We start from the raw sequence: 11,055 nt of genomic DNA, 5'->3' as shown, positions 1-11,055 counted from the left end.
GACTAAATAGGAAGAATTAATTATATGAAGACTTTATGAAGATACATTATGACAACTTTATGATATGAAGAGACTTTTGAATTAATGGAATGAAGACTTTTGATTCAGACTTCATGAATTATCAGCCTACCAGCCGACGCAAAAGACAAATGATGCTTAAAAGACTTAGAATTATTGCTGCATTACTGTTCAGAAGTCATGCGGATGGAACATTGAATTATTACCTACTCAAGAATTATTGGTGCTTCACTGTTCAGAAGGCACGTGATATATCGAATTATTGCTGTTGTCCAGAATTACGTCGAATTATTGCTGCCAACATTATTGCTACGAAATATTGAATTATTACCTACCTTACTGTTCAAAAGATATGTAGAATATTTTCTACTGTTGATATTTGTAATTTTCCTTTTATTTTCGCCTATAAAAGGCTTGTAAGTTATGTTTAGAAGGCAGAGGTATTTTGAGAGGAAACTTGTAAGCCATCTTAAGTGCCTATCTCGCCTATCAGTCTTTTTAGCCTTTTGAATCTTTTGTATCCTTGTATCAGTACTATTCCCTTCCCCTTCCTTGTATCTTATCTTGCCTCGCATCAAGGCTTTGTATCATCTCAACTCTTCGAATCAATAATATCAAGTATGTTCATTACTCTGTCTTTCTCTACACTATATGATTCTCCTTTGTATTATGTTTTCGAATTATTTTGATAAATTATTTTAAATCATTATCTTCCATCATCTTCTTCCATTACTTTCATAATACTCATTATCTTCATTATTATACTGTCTTTCTCTTAATACTATCACCTGGGTGAGTTTATGGAATTATTCCTTAGAATGGCCTAGAATTGAGAAATGTGGTGTGAACTCATACTTTTTAGTACGTAAATATGGGTTTTTTTTTACTGCAATTTTTTCTTTTCTTTTTTCATATCACACTTGCTAATAATCATTTTGCCATGAAATTTCTATCTCATACATTATTTGTCTTTCTGTATCATGTATTTATAATTGGTAAAGGAAAAAAATATTGAAAAATCGCTATCTACATATGAGGTAACACTAAATCGACGTCATTTTAGTGAATTTCATTAAAAATATATTACATATAAAAGGTATGCAGATGCGAATGCGAATACGGTTATTAATCGTTATTCGCTTCTGCATGTACCGATAATAATTTTTGCTAACCCATTTAGAAACTGGACGCGTGGCAAGTGCCAGCCCAATCCATCAACCACAAAAATATTGAGGGATAGTATGGTCACTTCAAACGGTCAGTAGGTCAACATGCAAATCCAAATCTTGGAGACGACCACAAATACAAATCCCAAAAAGATAGTATACCAATACACAATAACACACACTTACCCCCAATCACATAAAAATCTCCTCTCCTCTATTCTGTTCTCTTCTCTTCTCTTCTCTTCTCTCTAAACCCACCCTTCGAAACCCTAAAACAGGAGTTGCTTCTTCTTTCTTCCCGAGCCCTACTTCCTTCAATCTCGAATTTCTCATGTAAGTATCAAAGAAATTGTTCTATATAAATCTATAAAATTCCACGGTTTCTCTACGTATTTTTTTTTTTTTTCCTGGGTAATTGAATGCTTTAAGTTTGACCTTTAATGGGGTTCATTTTGTTTATTCATTACATGGTTGTTTCTATTCCGCTAAGGTTAGCGTTTTGGAGTGAGTTTCTGGGGTGAAGACCTTGCGAACTTGGGGATTTTGGGTTTACTTACTTACTTCTTTGGATTTTTATTTTCGCTGACATATTTATGTTGTTTGTTTTCTTTTAGTTTTAGTTTGTTTTCTTCACTGTTCTGCCAATCAAATAGGAGTATCCATTTTTTTGTTGGATAATACCCATGTTTTATTCTTTTCTTTGCTTATTCCATCCGTATTGGTTAGCGGTTACCGCTTTTGAGTTCTTTCATTGATGCCATACATTCTTTGGTGTTGAGGTGAGAAAAAACAGAGAAAATAGAATCAGGGAGATCAGCCTTGGATATAACTTTAATTTAGCCTAGGAAACCAGTCAGATATGCTTGTAGTACTAATATTTTGAAAATTCCAGAATGTAGCCCAAGTGAGCAGTTTGTCAAATGAGAGTCAGCAATTTTTTTGTTTGTTTGTTTGTGTGCGCGCACTCCTTAGAGATACACATCTTTCCCTGAGACATGGCCTCTTATGAATATGATGATTGGAAGCACAATAGTGAAGACTTTGATGATTTCCTTTTTTCTTTGAAGCACAATAGTTTATGCAACTAACAATTTCAACACATTAATTTGTTGAAAGCTCTTTTCTGATTTATCGTTTCAGAAAAAGTAAAATGATGGCTCTAATTGAAGTTCAGGGTTTGGCTTCAAGACCAATGGTTCACTTTAAAGGCCATCTGTATCATTTCAATTTTTTAATGAATTTCGATGTGAGAAATCTATGCTAAAGTCATGTCCATTTAAACTTCCAGCTTAACTTTCACTTATCATCAACGATATATATTTGGGTAAAGTTATCATAATAGGACAAAGAATCATAATAAGATATCACCAGAAACTTTAGTGCTTGGATTTTAGTTTTAAACTTACTAGTTTTGAGAAATTAGCCTTTGTTTTCTCTCTCTCTCTCTCTCTCTCTCTCTCTCTATTTTTTAGAGAGAGAAGCTCTCCACCCTTTTTTCAAAATCCTCTGCTTCCCCCCTCTTTCTCCTCCTTCTGTGGCTGTTCCAGGGGAGGAGGGAAGAGCTTTGTCTCTTCAGCTCTTCCCTCCTCCCTTCCTCTTCTCTTCTTTCCTCACGTCTTCTCTTTCCCTTTGCCTCTGTGGGTTCTTAGGGTTTATCTATTTCTTGGGTGTAGTTCTCGGTGGTTGGGTCTTCTCCGGTATGTTCCCGTCTCTTCCGTTGACGCCGTTTCCGTGGTTGGCCGATGCGCTATTGTGCATGGGTTTTGGCTCTTTTGCATCATGGGTTGTAGATCTGCTGTGTTTGGGTCCTCCTACCAGTGCACGTGCTTCACCGGTGGTTTCGCCGTCATGCTCCGGCTTTCATTGTCGTTGGCACTTGGCACTGCTGCGGGTGGACGCTATGTGTCGTCCCGGCTCGCGTGGCCGAGGGAGTTTTTTGAAGTTTGGGAGTTAGATCTACGGTGTTGGGGACCTCTTCGCCATGCACGCGCCCCTCCGGCGGCTTTTCCAGCAGATTCCGCGGCGTCCGACAGTTTTTCCGGCTGGTTTAGCGCCGCGACGGGGACAGTAGCGCCACACGCCGGCGTGCGTGACTTCACGCGCCACCGACTGTAGTTTTTTTCTTTTTCTTGGCTGTAGCTGTGGCTTTTCTTTTGTATTTGGGGTTTGATTTGTATTTTGGGTTTGCTTTTCAGATGTAATTCGGGCTTTTTTGGATTTTTGGGTTTGTTTTTCTGTTGGGATTGGGTGCTTTTGGGCAGATTTGGGTGAATATTGGGGGGCTTTTTTGGGCTTTGGGTTTCTTGCAGTTCTGGGTGTTGTGGGTGCTGCATGCAGGTTTTAGGGTTGGTCCTTATGGGTTTGTTTGGGTTTTTCTTTTTATGGGTTAGCTTTGGTTGTTCCTGTATATACTTCCGGTGTACTTAGGGGCGTCTTACGCTTATATATGAAGTTTTCTTACTTATCAAAATTAAAAAAGTTTTGAGTGCTTTTTTTTTTTTAATTAATTGCTGAGTTTTGGTTTTATCATGATATTCTATGCTCTTGATGATATTTTTGATTGATCATCTTGTTTTACTACCTCAGCACAACACTTATGGCTGACCTTGAAGTTGATCAAGGTTTTGATGAACCTGAAGTTGATCACGTTCCTGATCAAGTACCTGATCTGGTTCCTGAAAACTCAGAGCCTGAACAAAAGCAAGGGCGTGATGAAGATTCTGTGGTCGGAGGTAGTGAAAAGAAGTGGCCTGGATGGCCTGGAGAGAGTGTTTTCAGGATGTTGGTTCCTGCACAAAAGGTTGGTAGTATAATTGGACGCAAAGGGGAGTTCATCAAAAAAATAGTTGAGGAGACAAGAGCTCGCATTAAAATTCTTGATGGTCCTCCAGGGACAGCAGAAAGAGCTGTGAGTTTGTTTCTAATTTCTTGTTTTGGTTCAGTTTATTCCTCATTGAAGATTTATGAATAGGCTGGTAGGCCGAACTGGTTAATGCAGGTTGTTTGGCGGTTTCGCCTTCTTTATATATATTATTTTTGGGTAGATCAACTTGTTGCTTCCATACCGAGTATTAATCATATTCTCCTCTTTTTTGGTAACTTTAATTTCTACTTGGAGCATATTTAGCAATTTCTGTGCATTGCAAAATAGTTATGGATAAAGTTAGCTGTGTAAGTATGTGCGGCAATTTAATTTTTTCAAATTTTCTTCAGATCTTTAGTTTGGCTGGCTAATGTTTGATTATTGTTTAAAAACTTCTAATGCTTTTTTTTTTTTTTTTTTTTTTTTTTTTTTTTGTGGTTTGACCTTGATGTATGTATGTATGACACTGATAATGTCAGCCATATAATAATATGACATTGTCAATTTGCTAGATTTAACTTAGATGAGAGAGCGCTTCTGATTTTTGCTATGGTTTTCTTAATTGTGAAGATAACTAATCGCCTTGCCAGTTAAAAGCTATAACAAAGAGGTTACAATTCTTCATTTTTAATCCATGTTCAAATCTGTATTTAAGTGTATACTTATTTCATTAGGACATTTGGAAACAAGATGTGGTATTATGAATTTGTTTATAATTCTGGGTCTATAAGTGGATTAATATTACAAACTAATACAATGTCATCCTCTATCCAATATTGGTGATTCTTAGTTGTTATAATGAGAATTAGGATCCCCATTTTGTCTAAGATTTTAGGAGTTCATTCATTCTCCATATATGCTAGTTGCCTATTTTGAACATTTAGGGTTACATTCTTTATGACCAATATAATTTATACATTCTATAAATGTAGTCGCTTCTTAACTTTTGTTTCCAAATATAGAAAATTATCTAAACTATGAGAAACAACCTAAATAAGAAACATAACAAAGGAATTTTTTTTGATAAGTAAGAAACATAACAAAAGATGGGAATGGATTGTGCATTGTAATATAATCAACTTTTAAAATAATAGAACTAAAAAAAATAAAAATAAAGAGATAAGGAAGCATCAAGGCAAGCAATCAATAAAATATAACTATAGTTACATCTATTGTAATAACAAAAATGAATCTGTGCAGGTTTCATTTCCAAATTTTAAGGCAACTACTCAATCATCAATAAGATCTCAAACTTGAAGAACCAAAGATCCAGATTGCAGGGATCAGCATTGTGTATTACAAAGTGCTGAAAAGATTATCTGGAAAAACCATATGCATCTTGTACGAACACATGTACCAAGAAGCTCTGCGTTCTATCTGGTAACTTCAGAACCTGGATGATTGATGTCTTGCCACAGATTGTAAACAACCATAAAAAGACTTGTAATCCGCAATCACATGATGCAGAGATTACTGTAAATACTAAACTGCTCATAAATATCGTACGAAGAATTAGCCAAAAAGCAACTATATCAAATATAAAATTCTCAGTACATTTTACTTGAGTAAAATTCTAAATTATATGTCCTCATAGTGCCGTAGTTTGTTAAAAAGCACAATATTACAAACTAAAATTTAATGTGTAAAGCATAAAAAGCCACTAGTTGGTTCTTAAAAGCAAAGAAAGAAAGAAAAAAAAAACAGTGGTTGTGCCTAATGCTGCAACTTGTTTCACAATATGAAGATACTGGTTCGATAGTTTATATAAGCTGGTAAGGTTCTTTGGATATTAGGAACTCTATCCGTAACTAATGCAACCAACATTAAATTTCCTCAAAAAAAGAAATCGAAAAGAAAAGAAAAGCATGTAGGCTGTCATAGGTTGTTAACCATTTTTGTTTATTTACTTTTGAAAGTTGTTGGAGCTTACAAATTTGCAATACAAATTATATTAAATCTGGTGCAGTTTTACAAAACATGTTCGATATCTATTATACATGATGTCAAATTGTTCGCTTTATGAATCACTTTGAGATCTAGGCGTCACATATTTTCTGTAACACACACACAACCAGTTTAGAATAACCCAGTTAAACTATTTTTGGAAGGCCCAGCACAAATAGGCCTGCTTGGTACCATCAGAATTACTACTATGACATTGGCCTGAAATATCTGTTAAAATTCCTGTTTCCAATGAAATGGCAACAAACACAGTATGATGAAGTTATGAAGCTGTGTTGGGCATGCATGGGGTGTGGATGGTTATTGTCTTGTTGTTTAACTTATTTTTTTCTGGTAAATAATTGGTTGCAAATGCCTCTTTCTTCGATTTTTGTATTGCATGTGCATCCTGTGTTTCCATCTAAAACCTATCCTTACAACATTTTTGTTTGGAAGATCTATGCTTAACAGATTAGATATACAACTGTTTGAAAGTTTATCTCCATTTCTGAATGTTGCATAAAGTTAAATATCCGGCCCTCTTGAACTTATCAATATATAAATACATATATATTTATATCTGGCTCCTCTTGAGTGTTTGTTTTTAATGTTAGACGTTTCTTTCTTATTAGTCTTTCACGTTGTCCTTATTGTTCAAGGTAACCTTTCTTTTTTCCCTGAAGTGTTAAAGGGTAATTGTTATGGTAATTTTGTTTTGTACGAGAAGAGTTTGTGCGACCCTTCCTATTCTCTCTGTATTTTAAGAAAAATATTAATGTGCTTGTGGATCTTAGTTCTTATGCCTATTGTTGATGTTTCTGTTTGTTGCTTTTGAATAGGTAATGGTATCTGCCAAGGAGGAGCCTGATTCTTCTCTTCCTCCAGCTATGGATGGCCTTTTGAGAGTCCACAAACGCATTGTCGATGGTTTGGAGGGTGATTCTTCTCATGCTCCACCAGGCATGGGGGGCAAGGTTTCGACGCGGCTTTTAGTGGCAGCCTCTCAAGCTGGAAGTTTGATTGGAAAACAGGGAGGAACAGTTAAATCCATTCAAGAAGCGTCTAATTGTATCGTTAGAGTTCTTGGAGCAGGTTTTTTAAATTAGATTTTATTTTCTATAAAACTTTTCCTTACTTCCTTCTGAGATATTCTCAACATACTGATCAACTTTCTTCTTGAGTTGCCTCACATCTCTATTTGTTTGCTGTTGCTGCAATGTTATATCATACTAATTGATCAATATGCATTTTGATTCTGAGAAAATCATTAATAGGTTGTGTGTAGATGTTATTTCAGAGATTGTTGTTGTTCTTTGTGGCGCACTGAAGCAAAAAGTAACAAATTTGCATTATAAAATTTGCTTCTCTGTTTGTCTAAACAACAGACAGACAGAATCTGATTTTCAGTGGCGCCATCTAACTCTTGGAGCACTGGTTTTACTTTTCTGCTTTTGCTGAAGGCAAATTGGGAGCAGGTGTTTGTTATTTTGTGGACAAGTTATTGGGTTCAATACTCGAGTTGGAGTTGAATTTTATCCAAATGCAAGATACAAATGTTTGTTAAACAAAAAGAGATGTATGGTTCTGAAGGCGATAACTTTTTTTCTTTCAATCTTTCCAAACAGAATCTGCAAAGAGCGAAGGAAGAAATTAAGAACAGCCTTAGCACAACCATAGTCTTCACTGCCATTGTTGCTGCACTATGGTTGTGCTACTTTCACTTGACCTCACTGTAATTGGCAATAATGCTGCTGCTGCCTTTTACTATCACTGGTGTTACCACCGGTCCACTGCTGCTATTGTTCTCCTACTACTACTCCCCAGTGACCTCTAATTGCCACCGCTTAATATTCTTTATTTTAAACATCTCCTTCTGAGGGCTATTACCAACAACCTATAGAAATCCTAATATCCGAATTAAATTGACTTACCTTTTCTATCACTTTTGATCTTGCATTCTCTTTTTGGCAGCCTGAATTGATCATTTTAAATGGATAAGTTTGCGTCTAAATTTCCATCTCTTAGTTTCTTCTCAGACTGGTACAGTAACTTATCTCTATATCTTATTCAGTTTTTTGAATGATTTCTGCAGAAGACCTGCCTGTTTTTGCTCTTCAAGATGATAGGGTTGTTGAAGTTGTTGGGGATCCAGCTGGTGTGCACAAAGCGGTGGAGTTAATTGCATCTCATCTTAGGAAGTTTTTAGTTGATCGGAGCATAATTCCAATATTTGAAATGAATGTAAGAATTCAGTTTTCATCACCAAAGCGATAAATTAAAACCTGTTTAAGTTTGCCCAGAAATGGAAATGTTGACTTATGCTTTTTTGACAGATGCAAATGGGGAATCCTCAGATGGAGCACATACCACAACACCAATCGTGGGGTCCACCTCAAGGTGTTCCTCCAAGTGGTGGCGGAGGTCCTGGTTATGGACATAATCCTCAATACCTGCCACCTCCACGACAACTTGAGAATTACTATCAACCTGCTGACTTGCCTCCTATGGATAAACAGCCTCATCATGGGATATCTGCCTATGGAAGAGAAGCTCCGATGGGATACCCGCCGTCAAATGCCCAAGCAGCACCATCAATGGTTACCCAGGTTACTATTTGTTTCTTATATTTTTTCTTTCCGTTTTGGGTTATTGATAAGAAACTACTGAAAAGAAGTGGCTTGAGACTTTTTTGATCTCTTATACTTACTGGAATTACAGAACCTTTAAAAAATACAGTGATGGGGCATGCTAACCTGGTGGTTGCAAGAATTACACCAAAACTCTCTCTCTCTCTCTCTCTCTCTCTAAAAAAAAAAAGCAAAGGCATGTGGTATGTTGTAAACATTGATGTGCTTATCTTTAAAAAAAATCTCTGTGCTTAATTTCTTGTAAAATCTCTGTTGTAATCATGTTTCATTCTGTTTGAGTCAATTGGAATTTCTTTTTTTCTTTTTCCTTTTTTTTTTTTTGGGGGGGGGGGGGGGGAGGTTCTGAATTCACCAGCAGTTTCAAAATGTGATAGAAGCTTTGTGTTGACAAATGTGGAGTTATTCTCTGTCGTTGACATGTTAATTTCTTGGCCTCATTGTGGGTAATTTGAGGCTTATTTTGAAGTGGCTAATACTGTAATACTGTGATATTCTTCCTAAAGCTTTTAGAGCTGTAGTCATTTACACCTTGGTTGGGGTTTAAAGCCTGTGTCAACGTGGTTCTACTGCAATAAACCCTAGTTTGATATGCACTTTTTATGGAGAATGGGAGATTTGCAAAAACATGCATGCAAATGCATCAAGGGGATATACGTGAGATGGGACTTTTCTGTTTTGAGCTCCGTTTACATCTTGGTTGGGGTTTAAAACCTGTGTCAACGGGGTTCTGCAATAAACCCCTAGCTTGGTATGCACTTGATATGGACATGTGTTGGGATATCCCCTGGAAATCTAGATAATCTTTTTTAATGTATCTGAATTTTTGATTGATGGTCTTGTTTTTTCAGCTCACGCAGCAAATGCAGATTCCACTACTATATGCTGATGCTGTTATTGGGACAGCTGGTGCAAGTATAAGCTACATTCGACGAGCTAGTGGGGCAACCGTAACTATACAAGAAACTAGGGGTGTTCCTGGGGAAATGACAGTTGAAATCAGTGGAACTGCTTCCCAAGTTCAAGCTGCTCAGCAGCTGATACAGGCAAGATACCTTTCCTGGCTTTTAACTATTCCCATGCTCATTAAAGCACAGTTTGTCATAAATAGATGTATGTAGAAATTTTATAACTGCCATTGTAATTAGGGGTGTAAAACAGTAATTAGCTGACTTGAGGCAAAGCTTTAGTCTGCTTGGGCTTGGCTTGATGGAGAAAATACAGCCTCAAGTTGGCTGAAGCTTGAGTTGAGCTTTGTTAACCAAGCTTGAGCTCGGCTATAGAAAACCCTTGAGATCATTACAAAATGCATTAAAAACCTTTTCACCTGTTTTGATCAAATTTTAAAATATTGCAAATAATACATAAAGATGGAAGGACCTTAAACCTGAACTTAAGATTGCACCACAAGACTCATTAAAAAAATAAAAGAAAATGAAGAGCTTTAGATTGAAAACAAGGAGAGCCAGAGAACCAAATAAGAAAGGAAGAAGATGATCATGACAACATCGTTTCTCCATTGTATGTAGACTAAAAACCACAAAAACCAGAGAAGCATGGTGATGACAATTCTTCTTCGTTTGCATGTACTCTGATCTAAAGAAGCCTCTGTGTAGGGAGGGATGTTGTTGCTAGGGTGTTTTGGGAGTTAGAAGAAAGGGAGGGGTTGGACTTGAGCCTGCTTAATTAGTTTGAGGTGTAATTCTTTGCTCAAGCTTGGTTCATTTAATAAACGTTCGGAGTGAAGCCATGGTTTGATTCAAGCCACTTGTGAGCGGCTTACCTCTTGCACACCTATAATATTTGGCTAATTCTGGAGTAGTTGTTCCAAATTGTTGAATAACATTCTGTTGTACTGTTGCGGCAGAATTTCATGGCCGAGGCTGGGGCACCAACACAGGCGCAAACAGGTGGGACTACAGACCAAGGTTATAATTCTTATGCAGCTCATGGTTCTGTTTATGCATCTCCACCTTCCAACCCTGGAAATTCAGGCCATGCTGGAGGTTATGGCTCAGTCTATGGTTCTAACTATGGGTACTGAGCCAGCTGATTGGATTGTTGTTTTTGAGACTATTAATGTCATTATTGCAAATTTAGTGTACTCACCAAAAAAATATTTTAGGTAAGTTGTAATAGTGTACTTTTTTCATGCCAAACTTTCATTACATGCATTAGATTTCATCATGTGCTTTAGGATTATTTTATGGATGACCCTATTCAACGTTGGCAAATTTTTGAAGTCTGTATTTTAAGCAGGCTGCTTGTGTTGATTGGGTTAATATATTCCAATTTCTAAACTTGCTTCCATTTATGGTGGTGGCAATGTGGCATAGACTCCAATACCTGGGAGCCCACCTCTCATGATGGGGATTCATGGCAAAGATTACTGCTAAGAGCATTCCTAGCAGCTTTCCAACCA

General features: G+C 36.8%; 1 protein-coding gene across 2 annotated transcripts; it reads left to right on the top strand.

Annotated features, from left to right (window-relative positions):
* Positions 1 to 1,361: 1,361 nt before the first annotated feature.
* On the top strand, positions 1,362 to 10,820 carry LOC133851718 (flowering locus K homology domain). Of its 2 annotated transcripts, none has more exons than XM_062288270.1 (7): positions 1,362 to 1,517; positions 3,771 to 4,092; positions 6,828 to 7,080; positions 8,081 to 8,229; positions 8,322 to 8,594; positions 9,485 to 9,679; positions 10,501 to 10,820. In XM_062288270.1, exons 2-7 carry the CDS (start codon positions 3,781 to 3,783, stop codon positions 10,675 to 10,677), a joined length of 1,359 nt encoding a protein of 452 aa, XP_062144254.1. In that variant the 5' UTR covers positions 1,362 to 1,517; positions 3,771 to 3,780; the 3' UTR covers positions 10,678 to 10,820. The 2 variants fall into 2 exon arrangements, with proteins under 2 accessions (XP_062144254.1, XP_062144255.1); XM_062288271.1 differs by lacking the exon at positions 1,362 to 1,517 and adding an exon at positions 5,248 to 5,427 and having other exon boundaries at positions 3,955 to 4,092.
* The last annotated feature ends 235 nt before the right edge of the window (positions 10,821 to 11,055 follow it).

Source organism: Alnus glutinosa, chromosome 12 (genome assembly GCF_958979055.1).
Source record: "Alnus glutinosa chromosome 12, dhAlnGlut1.1, whole genome shotgun sequence".
Taxonomy (NCBI): domain Eukaryota; kingdom Viridiplantae; phylum Streptophyta; class Magnoliopsida; order Fagales; family Betulaceae; genus Alnus; species Alnus glutinosa.
The sequence above is the reverse complement of the archived record's forward strand: the minus strand, read 5'-3'. Positions and strand labels throughout refer to the sequence as shown.

Coding starts and splice junctions, on each gene's coding strand:
- LOC133851718 (XM_062288270.1), top strand. CDS start 3,781: ATGGCTGACCTTGAAGTTGATCAAGGTTTTGATGAACCTGAAGTTGAT. Junction 7,081..8,080: donor CGTTAGAGTTCTTGGAGCAG/GTTTTTTAAATT, acceptor TGATTTCTGCAG/AAGACCTGCCTGTTTTTGCT. Junction 9,680..10,500: donor CTGCTCAGCAGCTGATACAG/GCAAGATACCTT, acceptor CTGTTGCGGCAG/AATTTCATGGCCGAGGCTGG.